At 45.1% G+C, this 23,024-nt stretch overlaps 1 protein-coding gene across 6 annotated transcripts in view; it reads left to right on the top strand.

Annotated features, from left to right (window-relative positions):
* The window catches only part of LOC123762020 (lachesin), a 205,750-nt gene that overhangs the window by 58,642 nt on the left and 124,084 nt on the right, over nt 1-23,024 (top strand). For all 6 annotated transcript variants that reach the window (XM_069335777.1, XM_045748188.2, XM_069335774.1 and 3 more), the window contains one exon: nt 9,550-10,411. In XM_069335777.1, the coding sequence (XP_069191878.1) occupies nt 10,303-10,411 (109 nt within the window). In that variant the 5' untranslated portion in view covers nt 9,550-10,302. The remainder of the gene's footprint in view (nt 1-9,549; nt 10,412-23,024) is intronic.

Below are 23,024 nucleotides of genomic sequence, written 5' to 3'. Positions count from 1 at the left end.
ACTGTATGAGAGTCGCCATGACAACTGTTGAGCACCTCAGAAATAATTATTTCCTTAATATGATATCGACATGCCAGAGGATTCCCCAAGCTCAGATTCAACTCTGATGGAACCATGGTGCTTAATACCAGTACTTCTGGCAGTGGTATCAAAACACCTGGCCTCTACATGTTTTATTAAGTTCCAATCTTCCCAATATTCAGCCACGGCATTTGATTGAAGCATTCAGGCAATGCCAATACCTTTGCCTGAAGGAAGTTTTGGGACAGCAAGGAATTGCATTTCCTTCTGCTGATATCAGAAATGGGTAATCTCTCTGTATTGTTCCAACCAGTTATGAATTGCTCATTTTTCCATCCCAGTGTGAGTGAAGCTTGTGTGGCAATGGTTTCTTTGATATCCTCAGCTATCTTGGTTACGTTCAACACTCATTTGCCTCTGTAATGTACTTCTACTCCAAACAATGTTATCAATATCAACTTCAAGGCCAGCAACGGTTGATGCTACTGCCATAAACGCACTACCATCACTTCTTATTATATTATTGAATAAGGTTAAGATATCTATTTTTTTGGAAATTTAAATCATCTGGCGGCGGCATTAAATATGATTTAATTTTGCTGAAATTTAATGTGTGGGGTTATGTTACAGCTAGTTACACAATAGTAACACAACGAGATGGTAGAGATGGTATGCTAATTAAAACTAAGTTTCTTGGACATTCTAAATTTATATATATATATATATATATATATATATATATATATATATATATATATATATATATATATATATATATATATTTTAATCAATTAAAACAAAGTTTTTTGGTCGTTCTAAATTATACATTATATTTTATATATATATATATATATATATATATATATATATATATATATATATATATATATATATATATATATATATATATATATGACATTTTCAAATAAAGTTAGATAAATATACACACATACCAAAAGAATAGGGGTGGTAGAAGAAAATATCAAAGTGTTCAGTGAGGATCCACAAGGTCTTCTCTGAGTACTCTTTATTTTCTTCTCCGAGGCTATGGGTACCTACACTTGCACCAGAGGTGGTACCCCTTCTAGGTTTAAAAATATATATATATATATATATATATATATATATATATATATATATATATATATATATATATATATATATATATATATATATTATTAAATATGACCGAAAAGTAAGATTAATAATTCTAACACGAATTTTCTCAATGTTTCTTATATTTCTTTTCACTGTTGATGGTAACTGAAAAATCAATTCTCCAAAATTCATTTTTATTTCTAGTCTGACGCGACACTTGAACGCGTTTCGTAAAACTTATTACATTTTCAAAGACTTTAGTTTACAGACCCAACTATAACTGAACAGAGTTTAAACAGCTTCGATTTTATACCTGCATTTGGGTGAGGTGATATGTTACAACAGTTTTGGATGAAGTGAAAACAAACTTTCAACACAAGACAGAACACGAAACAATGGGTATAATATTTTGTAAGTTAAAGGGAAGAATGGAAGTAACCGCAAAGGGCCTATTGGCCCATATTTCTTGATGCTTCTATATTGGAGCGGAGTCTTGAAGTGGGTAGAATATAATTGTGCATTAATTGGCTGTTGATTGCTGGTGTTGACTTCTTGATGTTCTTCTTCATTAAGAACTCCTTTGCCCACTTTAACATTCTACCAGATACTCCGGCTTCTTTTTTGTTTTGTATAGGAGAAGTTTGTGAGGAATCGTGTCAAAAGGTTTCTTGTAATTCAGGAAAATGCGATCTGTGCAGCCATCTCTATTCTGTTTGGTTATTGTGTGTGAGAGAGAGAGAGAGAGAGGGAGGGATAGCGGGAGAGAGCGTGTGTAGTCACCAAGATGGACACCATTAACTATGCCTGCAGTATCCAGCTCCGACCTTTCGAACATTTAGAGTTTACGGCAGTCACTTGGTTCCCACGGTTTTCTTATATTAAACTGGGTACCTCCCAGGTACCTGGTACCTGGTCTCGCTCTTCCCCCTTATGCTAAACTTTGTCTCTTTCTCTTATTCTTATCCCTTTTCTTATTCTTACCCCTTTTCTTATTCTTACATTTTACTTTTATTCTTACCTTTCTGTTATATGCTTCTCATCTCACTCTCTGACCTTATTTATTTGGCTGTCCCGTCCTCTCCTCTTTGACCCGCCATGATGGTGGTCCAGGACGGACCCTCACGTCCTTGTGTCTTCATGTTCTCATGTGTGGTGTCTTCACCTCTCTTGTGTCACTCATCGTCCTTACTCAGTGTTTGTGTCACTCATCGTCCTTACTCACTGTTAACGACCTGGCCTAACTCCAGTCCACTTGTTAAGGGCTCTACCACTGAAGAACTTGTTCTGACATTAGTGACTCATTAGTCTTTAGTGTGGGTGTGTGGCCTCTCGTGTTGCCTCTGTTGATCTTCTACTTTTCCATTGACACTTAGAATATTATATATTGTTATCATGTGTCCCTAAGTGCTCCTGTCCTTCCGTACAGTGGAGTCCAGTTTCATCAGTGTTTCCTTGTAGCTCAGGCCCCTTAGCTCGGAAACTAGTATTGTTGCATATCTGGTTCTTTAATAGTTTTGTCTTGGGCATTTTAACGACGTGAGGGTTCCATGCCAGGGCTACGTACTCAAAAGAGGATCTCACATTGATTATCTACAGAATCCGGAAGGTTCCGTTGCTAACATTTCTGGAGGCTTATTTCTGAAGAAATTAAATTTTTTGAGGACATTGGCCAGTTTGACCTGCGCTGATGACGTTATTCTTCTACTGTGTATTGCTATTATTAAATGCTCTAACCTTCATAACTTTGCAAATGGCTGGGTTAAATTCTAGCAACCATTTTTAGGTCGACTTCTGGAGTGTCAAGATCCCTGAGTTGGTTATGATGGTCCCTTTCTGGCCTGATCCTTCTCATTAGTCTGGCATCGTCTGTACACTCTGACATGATGAAGTCAATTTTATACAGGCGATGAGTCACAATAACGTGACTGAAGTATGTTGACCAGCCCATACACTAGAAGGTGAAGAGACGACGACGTTTCGGTCCGTCCTGGACCATTCTCAAGTCGGCTGTCATCGACTCAAGACAATCGACTTAAAAATGGTCCAGGACAGACCGAAACGTCGTCGTCCCTACACCTTCTAGTGTGTGGTCTGGTCAACAAGTCAATTGTATATTTTATGTCGTTGATATAAACTTAGAGGAGACTGGACCCCAACACCGACCCTTGAAGTACGCCAGTAGTAGCCTCACTCTCACTGTAAACATTTCTGAGGCGTCTCTCTGGTGTGAGTTCCTTCATTTGTATGTAAAATTTATGACTCTCAACCACCATTTTCTTGTATTAAATACACACTCATGTTTCCACACAACATATAATTTTTCTGTGTACATACGGAGTGGTGGTACACACAGGGTGTACACGGGTGGTGGTACACACAGGGTGTACGTGGGAACACAGTGCGGGTCACCTGCGTCACCTTCTGTGATATTCACAATAAAACGTGTGCAGCCGCTGCTTATTTTGCCTTCCATTATGTATGCTGTGATGACTGCCAGAGTGTGTGTCTGAGGTGTAGTTGTGTGGGTGTGTCTGAGGTGTAGTTGTGTGGGTGTGTCTGAGGTGTAGTTGTGTGGGTGTGTCTGAGGTGTAGTTGTGTGGGTGTGTCTGAGGTGTAGTTGTGTGTGGGTGTCTGAGGTGTAGTTGTGTGGGTGTGTCTGAGGTGTAGTTGTGTGGGTGTGTCTGAGGTGTAGTTGTGTGTGGGTGTCTGAGGTGTAGTTGTGTGGGTGTGTCTGAGGTGTAGTTGTGTGTGGGTGTCTGAGGTGTAGTTGTGTGTGGGTGTCTGAGGTGTAGTTGTGTGGGTGTGTCTGAGGTGTAGTTGTGTGGGTGTGTCTGAGGTGTAGTTGTGTGGGTGTGTCTGAGGTGTAGTTGTGTGGGTGTGTCTGAGGTGTAGTTGTGTGGGTGTGTCTGAGGTGTAGTTGTGTGGGTGTGTCTGAGGTGTAGTTGTGTGGGTGTGTCTGAGGTGTAGTTGTGTGGGTGTGTCTGAGGTGTAGTTGTGTGGGTGTGTCTGAGGTGTAGTTGTGTGTGGATGTGTCTAAGGTGTAGTTGTGTGGGTGTGTCTGAGGTGTAGTTGTGTGTGGATGTGTCTGAGGTGTAGTTGTGTGGGTGTGTCTGAGGTGTAGTTGTGTGTGGGTGTGTCTGAGGTGTAGTTGTGTGGGTGTGTCTGAGGTGTAGTTGTGTGTGGGTGTGTCTGAGGTGTAGTTGTGTGGGTGTGTCTGAGGTGTAGTTGTGTGTGGGTGTGTCTGAGGTGTAGTTGTGTGGGTGTGTCTGAGGTGTAGTTGTGTGGGTGTGTCTGAGGTGTAGTTGTGTGTGGATGTGTCTGAGGTGTAGTTGTGTGGGTGTGTCTGAGGTGTAGTTGTGTGTGGATGTGTCTGAGGTGTAGTTGTGTGGGTGTGTCTGAGGTGTAGTTGTGTGTGGGTGTGTCTGAGGTGTAGTTGTGTGGGTGTGTCTGAGGTGTAGTTGTGTGTGGGTGTGTCTGAGGTGTAGTTGTGTGGGTGTGTCTGAGGTGTAGTTGTGTGTGGGTATGTCTGAGGTGTAGTTGTGTGGGTGTGTCTGAGGTGTAGTTGTGTGTGTGTGTCTGAGGTGTAGTTGTGTGGGTGTGTCTGAGGTGTAGTTGTGTGGGTGTGTCTGAGGTGTAGTTGTGTGGGTGTGTCTGAGGTGTAGTTGTGTGGGTGTGTCTGAGGTGTAGTTGTGTGTGGGTGTCTGAGGTGTAGTTGTGTGGGTGTGTCTGAGGTGTAGTTGTGTGTGGGTGTGTCTGAGGTGTAGTTGTGTGGGTGTGTCTGAGGTGTAGTTGTGTGTGGGTGTGTCTGAGGTGTAGTTGTGTGGGTGTGTCTGAGGTGTAGTTGTGTGTGGGTGTGTCTGAGGTGTAGTTGTGTGGGTGTGTCTGAGGTGTAGTTGTGTGTGGGTGTGTCTGAGGTGTAGTTGTGTGGGTATGTCTGAGGTGTAGTTGTGTGGGTGTGTCTGAGGTGTAGTTGTGTGTGTGTGTCTGAGGTGTAGTTGTGTGGGTGTGTCTGAGGTGTAGTTGTGTGGGTGTGTCTGAGGTGTAGTTGTGTGGGTGTGTCTGAGGTGTAGTGTGGGTGTGTCTGAGGTGTAGTTGTGTGGGTGTGTCTGAGGTGTAGTTGTGTGTGTGTGTCTGAGGTGTAGTTGTGTGGGTGTGTCTGAGGTGTAGTTGTGTGTGGATGTGTCTAAGGTGTAGTTGTGTGGGTGTGTCTGAGGTGTAGTTGTGTGTGGATGTGTCTGAGGTGTAGTTGTGTGGGTGTGTCTGAGGTGTAGTTGTGTGGGTGTGTCTGAGGTGTAGTTGTGTGTGGATGTGTCTGAGGTGTAGTTGTGTGTGGATGTGTCTGAGGTGTAGTTGTGTGTGGATGTGTCTGAGGTGTAGTTGTGTGGGTGTGTCTGAGGTGTAGTTGTGTGGGTGTGTCTGAGGTGTAGTTGTGTGGGTGTGTCTGAGGTGTAGTTGTGTGGGTGTGTCTGAGGTGTAGTTGTGTGTGTGTGTCTGAGGTGTAGTTGTGTGGGTGTGTCTGAGGTGTAGTTGTGTGGGTGTGTCTGAGGTGTAGTTGTGTGGGTGTGTCTGAGGTGTAGTGTGGGTGTGTCTGAGGTGTAGTTGTGTGGGTGTGTCTGAGGTGTAGTTGTGTGGGTGTGTCTGAGGTGTAGTTGTGTGGGTGTGTCTGAGGTGTAGTTGTGTGGGTGTATCTGAGGTGTAGTTGTGTGGGTGTGTCTGAGGTGTAGTTGTGTGGGTGTGTCTGAGGTGTAGTTGTGTGGGTGTGTCTGAGGTGTAGTGTGGGTGTGTCTGAGGTGTAGTTGTGTGGGTGTGTCTGAGGTGTAGTTGTGTGGGTGTGTCTGAGGTGTAGTTGTGTGGGTGTGTCTGAGGTGTAGTTGTGTGGGTGTATCTGAGGTGTAGTTGTGTGGGTGTGTCTGAGGTGTAGTTGTGTGGGTGTGTCTGAGGTGTAGTTGTGTGTGAGGGTGTAGATGATAATGCAGTGGGGGGCGGCGGGAGGGAGGGTGAGAGAGAGAGCAAGCTCCGCCCCGCACACTTTACATTGATCACTTTACACTACAGTATCAAGAATAACTGTGGCTGGAGTGTTGTTTAAGGTGAGAAAAGTGTGATGGGGGCGGAGTATAAGAAGGCTGAGGGCGGGAAGGTGGTAGAGGCCGCCCAGCTGGGGTTTGTGATGGAGGTAATTACCAGCAGAGACCCGTACAGCAGACAACCACGCGAGGGTCACCTGGACCCTCCTATTGTGGCGAGGGCTGTGATGGCCGGGCAGATGGTCGCCCCCCCCACCACAACACCCCATCACCCCCCCCCCACACACACGCATCTCATGGCTCAAGAATCATGCTTTTCTCTCGAAGAATTTCTGCAATGATGCAACATCTCTGCTTCAAGTTGCAACTCACAGATTTGAGAACGAATTGGTGTGTGAGAGTTGGCCAAGTATCAGCTTATCCTCTCTCAGTTCTTGTATATATATATATATATATATATATATATATATATATATAAGCGTGGGTCGTGTACAGGGGCGTCAGCAGACACACACAGGTCGTGTACAGGGGCGCCAGCAGACACACACAGGTGGTGTACAGGGGCGCCAGCAGACACAGGTGGTGTACAGGGGCGCCAGCAGACACATACAGGTCGTGTACAGGGGCGCCAGCAGACACACACAGGTCGTGTACAGGGGCGCCAGCAGACACATACAGGTCGTGTACAGGGGCGCCAGCAGACACACACAGGTCGTGTACAGGGGCGCCAGCAGACACACACAGGTCGTGTACAGGGGCGCCAGCAGACACATACAGGTCGTGTACAGGGGCGCCAGCAGACACACACAGGTCGTGTACAGGGGCGCCAGCAGACACATACAGGTCGTGTACAGGGGCGCCAGCAGACACACACAGGTCGTGTACAGGGGCGCCAGCAGACACATACAGGTCGTGTACAGGGGCGCCAGCAGACACACACAGGTGGTGTACAGGGGCGCCAGCAGACACATACAGGTCGTGTACAGGGGCGCCAGCAGACACACACAGGTGGTGTACAGGGGCGCCAGCAGACACAGGTGGTGTACAGGGGCGCCAGCAGACACACACAGGTGGTGTACAGGGGCGCCAGCAGACACAGGTGGTGTACAGGGGCGCCAGCAGACACACACAGGTCCTGTACATAAGAAACAATAAGACAATATATAGATCAAGTCAACACTCCACAACATACGGACTGACCAACGCCGCGGTAATTACTTCAATTAAAAAGTTGCACATGTTAATTAAATAGTTATTTGAATGCAACTGCTATATAACAATAATTGAATTTACAATTATTTCATGACGCGACCCGCCCTACACCCCCGGTCGACCACCATACATCCTGTGTCGACCACCATACATCCTGTGTCGACCACCATACATCCTGTGTCGACCACCATACATCCTGTGTCGACCACCATACATCCTGTGTCGACCACCATACATCCTGTGTCGTCCACCATACATCCTGTGTCGACCACCATACATCCTGTGTCGTCCACCATACATCCTGTGTCGTCCACCAAACATCCTGTGTCGACCACCATACATCCTGTGTCGTCCACCATACATCCTGTGTCGTCCACCAAACATCCTGTGTCGACCACCATACATCCTGTGTCGACCACCATACATCCTGTGTCGTCCACCATACATCCTGTGTCGTCCACCAAACATCCTGTGTCGACCACCATACATCCTGTGTCGTCCACCATACATCCTGTGTCGACCACCATACATCCTGTGTCGTCCACCATACATCCTGTGTCGTCCACCATACATCCTGTGTCGTCCACCATACATCCTGTGTCGACCACCATACATCCTGTGTCGTCCACCATACATCCTGTGTCGTCCACACAGGATGTTAGACATCACAGATACCTGTTATTTTCTTCGTGATTTCCACACACACACACACACACACACACACACACACACACACACACACACACACACACACACACACACTGTGTATTATAATCATACAGTGTACCACCTGCACAATTGTACACTGTATAACTGACAGTGGGCCTTTTGTTTTCAATAATAGTCCATGTCGACTTCTTTATTATTTGCTTTAGTCTCCCATGATTTGTGTCTTTGATAGTCATTTCGGGTGTTGACTTTTGTACTGTTGTATTTGTTTAATTAGGAAATATACTATAACTTTTGGTGATCAGTTTTGTGCAAATATTTATATTTCTTACAACGTATCTAACTGGTAATCTATAAGTGTTGTAAATTGTTGATTTTTATATAAGTTTTCTCTAAGTTTGTAGTAATTATTATAATTTTGAATAAGTTTTGAGTATCCGTTTAGTATATATATCAAAGGTTACTTTGTTCACTTTCACGTAAGTTGACCTCAGCGTTTTGTTTTGTAATTGGTGTTTTTATGTTGCACCGCGGAGCCCTTTGGTTTGCTGCCTGTTTTAATGTAACTTTTGTGATTTAGATCTGATGATCAGTACGAGAAGCATTAGAAACGCCGTGAATGTTAATTAAAAACAGACTAATATTAACAAGATGTTTGTGTCAATGGTTCTCCTGTTTATTATAAATTAAGATTCATAATAAATAGGAGAGCCATTAACATAATGGTTGAAGGCGATGAGTCACAATAACGGGGCTAAAGTATTTTGACCAGACCACATACTAGAAGGTGAAGGGACGACCACGTTACGGTCCGTCCTGGACCATTCTCAAGTCGATTTTGAATGATTGAGAATTGTGAATTCTCACAATCGACTTGAGAATGGTCCAGGACGGACCGGAACGTGGTCGTCCCTTCACCTTCTAGTGTGTGGTCTGGTCAACAACATAATGGTTGTGTCAGAGCGACAACCAGAGAGCAACTCCATAGTCTCCCGAGACTGATGGATGCCTATTACTACTACTTATATGAAACTAAAAGAGTAAAACTTAGTTTTTACAATTTAAACCCAAAACACCTTACTGAGCGGCTCTACCTGAATATGCCTACTATTCCTCTCCTCCAACTTAACATGGGTAAAACTAGGTCTAAGTAAATCAATTAGGCAATACAATATTAATATATATGAATAATTTCGAATTAAATGCCTGTTAGGCGTCAAGTCAATAATTTGGTTTATTCAACCAACAATGTTGGTATACCGCTGTCTTCTCATAATTAAGTTGAGTAATTTTTGTAATAGCTATACAAATATATTTACACATGAATAATTAGTATAAATTATAATATTAAATATACATGAAATATTTGGCTCTGGGCTCGGCGGGACAAGATGTGGTGTGCCGCTGGTTGTCTCAAACCCTGACACACCATCTCAAAATTATTTCCTAAAGTCTGTTACTAGTGAATTGCTTCCCAGGTCTCAGAGACAGGTGACCACGAATCATTTCCTCTTCTTTGCAGAGTGAGCGCCGTGAGAGCCGACCGGTGGATCGCTGCCTCTTATCTCCTGCACGTTTTCTATGGTAGCGCCGCCAGCAGCCGCCGTCAGGGGCCACTATTAAGATTCTCGCCCCCCCTTCCTTTGTGAGACATTTTCCTCTGGCGACCATCAATCACTAAGGCTGCTCAAGGAACCAGGAAAACGCTAGAGGACCCGCACCAGGAGTTAGCGGCAGCGTCGAGTTGGCTAGTACTTCAGAAAGGTAGAAACGCTTGACTGCCAAATCTGTGCTAACGAAAGCACTGATCGACTCGGGAAGCCAAGGAGCCGTGCAGTTGAGCCTTAAGTAGATCTCGGGTGACCGGCTATGGAACACGTCTCTCGGGGAATAAACGGAGTTTGTCAATAGAAGTAAGCCTCTTTCCGGAGCGGTGTGGGGGGAGGTAATAGCGCCATTGAGCGGAGTTACCCCACCGCGGAGCCTAGTCAACCCTGCTAACTCATCCAGGTCCCTCTTGCCTCCCCAAGGCCAGGGGCTCCTCGCTACCCTAAACACCTCAACTCAGTGTCTTGTGTATGTGATTGTGAACCGCTTTTAACCAAACACCAATTTCTCGCTCCACGGTTCATTGTATTGATAGAAAAACACCGCTACTGGGAATTATGTTTATCACATCTATAAAAATGGATAAGTACTAAAATCATCTAGTGGGAAACCAGTAATCAGAGGAAAATCAAATAATATAAAAGCCAGTTTGCATAGTGTTGAGAGAATGGTGTTGACGACGCCTGAATACAGAAGATGGTCCATGGCCCACACAGGCTGGTCCGTGGGGCCACTCCTGGCCATCATACTCGCAGCGTACACAGCACACGCCAAAAGTAAGCAAAATATTAACATTTATCATTTTTATAACATTTATAATAACATTTATAATGAGTTTTGTAAAGATAAAGAGACTGAAGATCAGTCCCACGTGACCAGCTGTTAGAAAGTGTTCCCTGATTTTAATAATGAGTATTGTCGAATGAAGCTTTCATGTCCTTAGGCTAGGTTCTTCAAACATTATGTAATATATATATATATATATATATATATATATATATATATATATATATATATATATATATATATATATATATATATATGATGTGTATTGGTTTTGAGCAGTGTCGTCTATGAGGGCATCGTCACGTTCTGGTCTTGTTGTTACTCTCATGGTGGGTAGAGTGAATAGTTCTGTCATTTGGGTAATGTAGGTTGTTCGACTTTTATGTGAAGGGGCTCAAAAATTTGTAATCTTCTTACATCCTTAGTTTGGTCTTTCATGTAAGTATTTTTATTCAGCATTTTTATTGTTAGGTGATGCCATGGGTTTGTCTCGTGTTTTCTGGGGGCACCTGATCGAAGGTGACAGGTCAGACGCCTCGTCAGCTTGGTCGACGTCATACCTATGTACTTTGAAGGTTACATCCTTGGTGGGGGCAAGTGTACATGTGTACAACGCTTGACTCCTGTTAAGGGTTCTCCGTCGGCTTCGGCCTGTTTTGAATAAGGTGGTCGTTAGTCTTCTTTGTTTTATAGAATATGATTAGGTTTATGTTCTGGTTAGGAGTGAAATGTGATTTTTACTCCTTTCCGGATTATTTGTTTCATTATTCTTTCTTCTTTTTTACGTTCACTATGTACGGTTGATTTGTAATATAATTTTATTCGAGGTGTTGCGGTTTGTGTTTTTGGTCCAGGATTGTACCACCGGTCCAGTTGTCGTCTTATAGTAGTGTTCATCTCTTTATTACTGTATCCAATGTTCACCAACACCTGTGTTGACACTACTCTACCGTTTAGGCATAATTCTATGTTTGTAAGCTAATTTGGGGGTGCTCTCGTCTCTGTATATTCTGTCGCGGATCATTTCCCTGTCGACACCACCATAGAAATGATCCTGGACAGAGTACTCATAGACGAGAGCACCCCCAAGTAAGACACACCCGAGCCACACTTGAAGAGCCTTCTCGAGGCATGTACAAAGGAAGCTCCGTTCATCAATCCACAAGGTAACATATATCTACAGATAGACGGAGTAGCAATGGACTCCCTCCTACGAGTGCTATTTGTAAATTTTTACATGGGAGCCCTCGAGGAAAGAGTCTTCGATGGTAGGCAGAAATCAACTGTATTCTGCCGTTATGTCGATGACATATTCGTTATAGTGAAAGACCCAGATGAACTAAGTGATCTTAAGCCATCTAGAGAGAGAGTCAGAACTCCGTATCACCCATGATAGTGAAAATAACAGTGACATTTATGGATGTACTAAACAGGAGCCACTAAGCACCAGCATATATACTAAGCCTACCAACACAAGATTATGCCTAAATGGTAGGAGTGAGTGCCCTCAAAGTTACAAAGTTTTATCATATATATAAAGATAAATTATATACATTTAATATAATAATTTTAACTTAACTTCGCTAAGATTACTGGCAGTACATCATTAAAATTGAAGGACCTACACATTTCTTGGACTCCATTGATGGTGACATCTCTGAATTCCGCGATTTTTTTCACATTCTATTATATAATAGCGCTAAGTATGCAAATAGTTCTGCTGACAGAGTTTACCTTTAGTCAAATCTACATCAGCCAACCCGTCCATGTTGGACACGTACCCGTCAGCAATTTCTGGGAAACATAGGATAACGCCAGCGTCTGGCGTCCATCCTCGAACACATACAGACGGACAATATATATATATATATAATATATATATATATATTAGTATATTTTGGTAGCAGTCTTTCCTGTAGACATATATTATTAAATATGACCGAAAAAGTAAGATTAATAATTCTAACACGAATTTTCTCAATCTTTCGTACATTACGCTTCACTGTTGGAGGTAAATCAAAAATCAATTCTCCAAAATTCATTTTTATTTCTAGTCTGACGCGACACGGGCGCGTTTCGTAAAACTTATTACATTTTCAAAGACTTTAGTTCACAAATACACAACTGAATAGAACTTACGTATCTCCGATTTTATATCTACATTTGAGTGAGGTGGAAGGGGTGATGTGGCATTAACACAAGACAGAACAAAATGTGGTATTAATAGGGTATTAATTTCATCAACACAAGACAGAACAAGAGTATTAATAGGGTATTAATTTCATCAACACAAGACAGAACACGAAACAATGGATATTGAATAGAAGTGTTTGTAGAAAGCCTATTGGTCCATATTTCTTGATGCTTCTATATTGGAGCGGAGTCTTGAGGTGGGTAGAATATAGTTGTGCAATAATTGGCTGTTGATTGCTGGTGTTGACTTCTTGATGTGTAGTGCCTCGCAAACGTCGATAGCGATAGCAGGCGGCTTGACGTTTGCGAGGCACTACACATCAAGAAGTCAACACCAGCAATCAACAGCCAATTATTGCACAACTATATTCTACCCACCTCAAGACTCCGCTCCAATATAGAAGCATCAAGAAATATGGACCAATAGGCTTTCTACAAACACTTCTATTCAATATCCATTGTTTCGTGTTCTGTCTTGTGTTGATGAAATTAATACTCTTGTTCTGTCTTGTGTTGATGAAATTAATACCCTATTAATACCACATTTTGTTCTGTCTTGTGTTAATGCCACATCACCCCTTTCACCTCACTCAAATGTAGATATAAAATCGGAGATACGTAAGTTCTATTCAGTTGTGTATTTGTGAACTAAAGTCTTTGAAAATGTAATAAGTTTTACGAAACGCGCCCGTGTCGCGTCAGACTAGAAATAAAAATGAATTTTGGAGAATTGATTTTTGATTTACCTCCAACAGTGAAGCGTAATGTACGAAAGATTGAGAAAATTCGTGTTAGAATTATTAATCTTACTTTTTCGGTCATATTTAATAATATATATATATATATATATATATATATATATATACACACACACACACACACACACACACACACACACACACACACACACACACACACACACACACACACACACGAGGTGGGATATCCTCGTAGAAATCTGTCTCTCTGTTTTATCTGTCTTGTGTATTTGTCTTTCTGTCACTATCTCTTTATCTCTACCTGCCTGTCTTCCTGTCTCTGCTTTTGCCGATCTGACTTTCTGTCTTTCTTTGCCGAGGTTGACCTGGTCTCTCTGTCTGCCTGTCTGTTTCTCTATCTGTCTCCGGTTTCCCTATCTGCTTATGTCTGTGTTTCTGTCTGTATCTGTCTTTTCGCTGGCTCATAAGTAATGAAATACACAAAGAATAAAATAATTGCCGTTGAGGAGGAGTGTGAAGGTTGGAGCAGGTTCCTGGCTCCGGTGTGATGTACATGTTCCGTTTGATATGGGGAGAGTTTCCATGAACCAGTTGATGGGTTGTTGTGTCTCATGAGCCATCCGGCTTCCCTCTACCTCCCTCCTCTTCCATCAGTTTCTCTCCCATTCTCTCATCCTCTCCCTTATCCATTCTCTATCCCATTGAGTAATTGATACTCAAATAGCATTTAGTAATCCTTATCGGCGGTGAATCCTTGTTAACGGCGGTGAATCCTTGTTATCGGCGGTGAATCGTTGTTATCGGCGGTGAATCGTTGTTTTCGGCGGTGAATCCTTGTTATCGGCGGTGAATCGCCGTTATCGGCGGTGAATCGCCGTTATCGGCGGAGAATACTTGTTATCGGCGGTGAATCCTTGTTATCGGCGGTGAATCCTTGTTATCGGCGGTGAATCGTCGTTATCGGCGGTGAATTGTCGTTATCGGCGGTGAATCGCCGTTATCGGCGGAGAATCGCCGCTCAAGTATAGCTGTCGACGTTAATTCAATGTCCATACATTTTTTTTTGTTATTAAAACATTTAGGTACAACATCATTTGTGCAGCTGCCCTGGACTATGTGAAGGGGAGTACAGTGTGTGTCAAGAACTAGCTGCCATAGACTATATGCAGGGGAGTACAGTGTGTGTCAAAAAAGTAGCTGATGCTAAAAGTCCCCATCACACGGGATGGTTAGTCATACAGGGCCATGTGATAAGTAGTCTGCACTGGCAAACTCTGGGTGCATTATGAGGATATCCTCATGAACACGAGAGTTAAAGTAATTGCAAAGCTCCAGGCACCTCATGTCGGCCGGTCTGAATTGTCAAATAACTGGTCATTGAAGGATGTAGTGGGAGAATATGACCCAGTTCCTGCTCAGAGTTTGCACCTGGAGTGCGCAGGATTGGTAAATACGTCACCTGTAGCCACTTGCCACAGGTAACTGTAGCCACCTGCCACAGGTAACTGTAGCCACCTGCCACAGGTAACTGTAGCCACCTGCCACAGGTAACTGTAGCCACCTGCCACAGGTAACTGTAGCCACCTGCCACAGGTAACTGTAGCCACCTGCCACAGGTAACTGTATCCATCTGCCACAGGTAACTGTAGCCACCTGCCAATCTGATCCTGACACTGTGTCGCACAGTCTGGTGGACGTTTTGTGCTGCCCATAAATATAGGATTCGGATCTGTACAAAAGGATTCGGATCTGTACAAATCATAGCTTTTTATACTGGTGCTTTCTGGTCGTTGGGAGTCGTTTTTTTCTCTCCAATCGGACCTGAGTGTTTGGAACAATATAGTCTTTACAACAGAGATAAAGATACCTAAGTCTAATTCAACTCTGTTGTTACACGTTAAACTGGCTGTAATGTCTGTGTGTCATTTTGATGGATTACATTTATGTGTGATGGTATCCATACAAAGGGTTTTGGAAACTCTTTTTCTCTGTGCAGCGATCATGTCGTTTATACAGGCTAGTACGAGGTTCTTGCTCTTGGCCTTACAAGATAAATTTTCAGTTGCTTGAAGAGCAGACTTTTAATCACAAAATATTATTGTTGTGTTTTTTAATGTACTGGAAGCTAGTTGTAGTGTCACTAGTTCTGCTTGTATAAAGGTCAGCCAGTTGTTTAACCTGACACTGGTAGTCTTGGGTGCAAATATTATTTCTATAAAACCTACATGCTGCTGCAGTCCGTCCAGTAGAAGATTGGACTGAGTCGTCGGTGTAGACAGTGCCTGTGTCTCGTGTGAGGAAATTGTTTCATGTGTGACAGCTTTGTGACGAGGAAGATTCTCATTATCTTTCTTGGTGACGGGTGACGCAAAGGCAGCGTCACCACAGCACAGGCAGCGTCACCACAGCACAGACAGCGTCACCACAGCACAGACAGCGTCACCACAGCACAGACAGCGTCACCACAGCACAGACAGCGTCACCACAGCACAGGCAGCGTCACCACAGCACAGACAGCGTCACCACAGCACAGACAACGTCACCACAACACAGACAGCGTCACCACAGCACAGACAGCGTCACCACAGCACAGACAGCGTCACCACAGCACAGGCAGCGTCACCACAGCACAGACAGCGTCACCACAGCACAAACAGGGTCACCACAGCACAGACAGCGTCACCACAGCACAGACAGCGTCACCACAGCACAGACAGCGTCACCACAGCACAGGCAGCGTCACCACAGCACAGACAGCGTCACCACAGCACAGGCAGCGTCACCACAGCACAGACAGCGTCACCACAGCACAAACAGGGTCACCACAGCACAGACAGCGTCACCACAGCACAGACAGCGTCAACACAGCACAGACAGCGTCACCACAGCACAGACAGGGTCACCACAGCACAGACAGCGTCACCACAGCACAGACAGCGTCACCACAGCACAGACAGCGTCACCACAGCACAGACAGCGTCACCACAGCACAGGCAGCGTCACCACAGCACAGACAGCGTCACCACAGCACAAACAGGGTCACCACAGCACAGACAGCGTCACCACAGCACAGACAGCGTCAACACAGCACAGACAGCGTCACCACAGCACAGACAGGGTCACCACAGCACAGACAGCGTCACCACAGCACAGACAGCGTCACCACAGCTTAGGCAGCGTCACCACAGCACAGGCAGCGTCACCACAGCACAGGCAGCGTCACCACAGCACAGACAGCGTCACCACAGCACAGACAGCGTCACCACAGCACAGACAGCGTCACCACAGCACAGACAGCGTCACCACAGCACAGACAGCGTCACCACAGCACAGACAGCGTCACCACAGCACAGGCAGCGTCACCACAGCACAGGCAGCGTCACCACAGCACAGGCAGCGTCACCACAGCACAGACAGCGTCACCACAGCACAGGCAGCGTCACCACAGCACAGGCAGCGTCACCACAGCACAGGCAGCGTCACCACAGCACAGGCAGCGTCACCACAGCACAGGCAGCGTCACCACAGCACAGACAGCGTCACCACAGCACAGACAGCGTCACCACAGCACAGGCAGCGTCACCACAGCACAGACAGCATCACCACAGCACAGACAGCGTCACCACAGCACAGACAGCGTCACCACAGCACAGACAGCGTCACCACAGCACAGGCAGGGTCACCACAGCACAGACAGCGTCACCACAGCACAGGCAGCGTCACCACAGCACAGGCAGCGTCACCACAGCACAGGCAGCGTCACCACAGCACAGGCAGCGTCACCACAGCACAGACAGCGTCACCACAGCACAGGCAGCGTCACCACAGCACAGACAGCGTCACCACAGCACAGACAGCGTCACCACAGCACAGGCAGCGTCACCACAGCACAGACAGAGTCACCACAGCACAGGCAGCGTCACCACAGCACAGACAGCGTCACCACAGCACAGACAGCGTCACCACAGCACAGACAGGGTCATCACAGCACAGACAGCGTCACCACAGCACAGGCAGCGTCACCACAGCACAGACAGCGTCACCACAGCACAGGCAGCGTCACCACAGCACAGGCAGCGTCACCACAGCACAGACAGCGTCACCACAGCACAGACAGCGTCACCACAGCACAGGCAGCGTCACCACAGCACAGGCAGCGTCACCACAGCACAGACAGGGTCACCACAGCACAGACAGCGTCACCACAGCACAGGCAGCGTCACCACAGCACAGGCAGCGTCACCACAGCACAGACAGCGTCACCACAGCACAGACAGCGTCACCACAGCACAGACAGCGTCACCACAGCACAGGCAGCGTCACCACAGCACAGACAGCGTCACCACAGCACAGGCAGCGTCACCACAGCACAGGCAGCGTCACCACAGCACAGACAGCGTCACCACAGCACAGACAGTGTCACCACAGCACAGACAGCGTCACCACAGCACAGACAGCGTCACCACAGCACAGACAGGGTCACCACAGCACAGACAGCGTCACCACAGCACAGGCAGCGTCACCACAGCACAGACAGCGTCACCACAGCACAGACAGCGTCACCACAGCACAGACAGCGTCACCACAGCACAGACAGCGTCACCACAGCACAGACAGCGTCACCACAGCACAGGCAGCGTCACCACAGCACAGACAGCGTCACCACAGCACAGGCAGCGTCACCACAGCACAGACAGCGTCACCACAGCACAGACAGCGTCACCACAGCCCAGACAGCGTCACCACAGCACAGACAGCGTCACCACAACACAGACAGCGTCACCACAGCACAGGCAGCGTCACCACAGCACAGGCAGCGTCACCACAGCAAAGGCAGCGTCACCACAGCACAGACAGCGTCACCACAGCACAGACAGCGTCACACAGAGGAGGAGTTTGAGCGTTGTCATGGTGACGGAGACCGACAGACAACAAAGAGACTGAAGCCTGAGATGACAATAATGACACTAAGCTGCTTCTTCAGTGATGTAAATACCTGCTTCACCCCCATTGTTAATATCTTGGTCACCAGGCAGTGAATAGTGGCGGTCACCAAGCAGTGAATAGTGGCGGTCACCAAGCAGTGAATAGTGGCGGTCACCAAGCAGTGAATAGTGGCGGTCACCAAGCAGTGAATAGTGGCGGTCACCAAGCAGTGAATAGTGGCGGTCACCAGGCAGTGAATAGTGGCGGTCACCAGGCAGTGAATAGTGGTGGTCATCACAGGGGCAGTGAATAGTGGCGGTCACCAGGCAGTGAATAGTGGCGGTCACCAGGCAGTGAATAGTGGCGGTCACCAGGCAGTGAATAGTGGTTTGTGTTGCCAAAGTGTTGTCTGTGGTTGTAAGGTAACATGGAGGAGAGGGAGTGCACCATCGACGCCTCGTTCATGGGGTAAAGTTAAGCACTGAGTGTTGTGTAAGTTGATCCTTTAACCGCAACAATTCCTGGAGGTCCTTCACACATGCGAGTATATCACCGATGTATCTGCAGTAGCTGCAAGCTTTACCTCTGGTTTTGAAGATGGTGTCTTCTAGTGTAGACACTAGAAGACACATATAGAAGTTCCCATATAAAAGTTAGCAAAGAGGACTGCTAGTGAGGATCCCATGGCTGCTCCTTCTATCTGCGTATACAAGTCTTCCCAAAGGGGCTGTGAATGGGGCCATTTTGGTGCAAATCTCCAGAAGATTACGGAGGGCAGACTGCGGAATGTCTGGCTTTACCGTAGTACTGTCTTCGGGAATTACTCGATGACTTACGTGACGTAGACTTCCTCGATGTCTACGTGAGAACCAAAAACAATTCTTTCACTTCAGAAGTCTTTACTAATCCGCCAAGATATGAATGTGTGTAACTGGTCACTCCAAATGGCCATACATATAACAGACCGGTGTGATAAACTGGTATATACGCAGCGTCCTTACTCAGTGTTCCGACAGGCATAACATCCACAAGGAACTGGACAGAAGCCTTCAGGTATTACTAAGCAACGGGTCCACAATAGAGGACTCAACACCCATTTTACTAAGCAACGGGTCCACAATAGAGGACTCAACACCCATATTACTAAGCAACGGGTCCACAATAGAGGACTCAACACCCATATTACTAAGCAACGGGTCCACAATAGAGGACTCAACACCCAGATCAGAAGATATTTAGACAAATATCTCTGGTATAAGAGAGAACAACAACCGCAGCAGCAAGTAATCCCTCCCATAAAACTGTTATAAATCCACTATGAGTTAACAGTATAAAACAGAACAAAGAATAATTAAAACATAATTTCAAATGGAATAAAACCGACCGCCCCGGACCAAAGACTGGAATTCATTATTTACAACAAAACAAAAAGAACTGCTGATTTAATACTCAAGATCAGCCCCAATAAGCAACACAACAATCTCCAAAACACAAACGTGGTGTACGAAGTTACACAATGAAGGCTGTCACCTTCGACCTACTAATATTGGTATGACCACCACAAAGCTTTCGAGAAGACCGACCTGCCATCTACAAGCTGGTGCCCCCTAGACACCTCATGCAAAGTATACATAACAATACTTTGTTATGTATACTTTGTTATGTATACGCTAGGATCATGCTAGTGGATAATACAACACGCCTGGCATCCACCGCTTACCAAAGAAGACTGCAAATCCTGGACCCTATACTCATAACCCACCTTAAATATAGAGAGTAACAACTTGGTTACCTTGCCTACACTCAGACCCAGACCTCACCAAACAGGACCTTGCCTACACTCAGACCCAGACCTCACCAAACAGGACCTTGCCTACACTCAGACCCAGACCTCACCAAACAGGACCTTACCTAAACTCAGACGCAGACCTCACCAAACAGGACCTTGCCTACACTCAGACCCAGACCTCACCAAACAGGACCTTGCCTACACTCAGACCCAGACCTCACCAAACAGGACCTTACCTAAACTCAGACCCAGACCTCACCAAACAGGACCTTGCCTACACTTAGACCCAGACCTCACCAAACAGGACCTTACCTAAACTCAGACCCAGACCTCACCAAACAGGACCTTGCCTACACTCAGACCCAGACCTCACCAAACAGGACCTTGCCTACACTTAGACCCAGACCTCACCAAACAGGACCTTACCTAAACTCAGACCCAGACCTCACCAAACAGGACCTTACCTAAACTCAGACCCAGACCTCACCAAACAGGACCTTGCCTACACTCAGACCCAGACCTCACCAAACAGGACCTTGCCTACACTCAGACCCAGACCTCACCAAACAGGACCTTACCTAAACTCAGACCCAGACCTCACCAAACAGGACCTTACCTAAACTCAGACCCAGACCTCACCAAACAGGACCTTGCCTACACTCAGACCCAGACCTCACCAAACAGGACCTTGCCTACACTTAGACCCAGACCTCACCAAACAGGACCTTGCCTACACTCAGACCCAGACCTCACCAAACAGCACCTTGCCTACACTCAGACCCACACCTCACCAAACAGCACCTTGCCTACACTCAGACCCACACCTCACCAAACAGCACCTGGATAACGACCATCACTACAGAGTTCTCCCCGTCCACCGCCTTACCCAGTGTTTGAGTGGCCTGTTTAACCTCATTAAAGATTACCCAGATATTGCTTCACACCTTTACCTCACCTCACACAACTTCGCCTCTGCCACATTACTATTTAAGACAAAATTTCATCCGAAGATGTCCCAGAGTGAAACGAAACATTGTAGAAAATAAACCCCTTCAATAATCACTAGTTTCTGTAGCATAAATTTCAGTAACTTGATTTCTCTTCTTAATCCCGAAATTAAGAAAGTAGATGCATAGAAAGTTTACATTATTTAATCAATACAGCCAGCAAGGCGGTCATATTTATCGGGTTCTTAATAACCAGAGCCGCATTTGTATGCAAGAATGCATGGGCTGGTATGCAAGGCCCGATTTGCCTAACAGGCAGAGTAATTTTCGGTACTTTCAAATATTCGTTTCCAATTTATTTGTTCAAATTCTTATTATAATATACTAAGAACATGCATTACTGGGTTAGGTTAGGTCAGGTTTGATCAAATTTTTGTTTTAATTCAAATTACAAAAAATAATTATATAATGAAATATAAAGCTTTATCATCCCATCAGAACAAAATAATAAAAAATATAATATTTCAGAAATTCTGCTTGTTAGGCAACGTGGCCTATTAGGTACAACATTTTATATATTTAAATAATATATATATATATATATATATATATATATATATATATATATATATATATATATATATATATATATATATATATATATATATATATATATATAATGTTGTGAATATGACCGAAAGGGTAAGATCAATGATTCTAACATGAATCTTCTCAATATTTCTTATATTTTTCTTCATTGTCGAGGAAAGTTTCAAATTAACTTTCCAAATTTCATTTTCACACTTTATTATGGTTTGACGCCCAGGGATACATTTCGCAAGGTACTCCTTACATTCTCAAAGACAAGTTTACCGTCTTTAGTACTGGCGTATCTTCTCTTTGAGTGAGGTGGTTAAGATCAAGTGAATGAATGGTATAACATACGGGGTATTAATTGGGTATTAAATGTATCAACAATGGCAGCTTATGTTCCTGAGGTAGGATCATTGGATCCTGTCTCTGGGTTGGCTCGGGGTCTTGAAGTAGGTAGGATGTAATTATGTGTTAACTGGTTGTTGATTGCTGGTCTGGATTTGTTAAGATGTAGCGCCTCGCTGATGTTCAGTCTCCTGCTGTAGTTATACCTGTCAAATATTTCAGTGTTGCTTGTTAAGATGTCTCTGGTGATGATCTGGTTGTGTGAGATTATATGGTCCTTGATGGAGCCCTGTTGTTTGTGCATTGTTAATCGCCTAGAGAGAGACGTTGTTGTCTTGCCTATATACTATATATGTCCCCGATAAAATTAATTAAATATACACACACACACACACACACACACACACACACACACACACACACACACACACACACACACACACACACACACACACACACACACACAAACTCCGCCCCCCACACATGCGCACACACAACCACACATGCCACATAACCATAACCACATATGGTACATTGATTTTTAAGTGAAGGGCCGCGTCGGCCGTCGTCACTCTTACACGTGCAGGAATCCAACCCTTATTTTGGTTCTGGCCGAGTCCTTCACGTATTGTGTCCCTCTTACACTCCTATAATACCTGGGGACATTATTTCTTGCTAGTTATAATTACACAGGTGACGCCACCTCCAGTGTGACGTCATATTTATACATCACCTCAATGTTGACATCTAGAGTCAATATTTATGTTGACCAGACCACACACTAGAAGGTGAAGGGACGACGACGTTTCGGTTCGTCCTGGACCATTCTCAAGTCAATCGACTTGAGAATGGTCCAGGACGGACCGAAACGTCGTCGTCCCTTCACCTTCTAGTGTGTGGTCTGGTCAACATACTTTAGGCACGTTATTGTGACTCATCGCCTGCAGTCAATATTTATTTTTGATTGCGAGACCAATTTCCTTCACTTGTTCAGATCACAGCGCCAGTTGGGCCTCGACAAATGTTTAATGTTTCATTATTTTTTTCTGTCTGTATTTCACAAGTATTGGAGAGTAAGCATTATTATAGT

The sequence above is a fragment of the Procambarus clarkii genome, chromosome 34, assembly GCF_040958095.1.
Source record: "Procambarus clarkii isolate CNS0578487 chromosome 34, FALCON_Pclarkii_2.0, whole genome shotgun sequence".
Lineage (NCBI taxonomy): Eukaryota > Metazoa > Arthropoda > Malacostraca > Decapoda > Cambaridae > Procambarus > Procambarus clarkii.
Note: the sequence above shows the minus strand (reverse complement) of the source record. Positions and strands in the feature narration are given on the sequence as shown.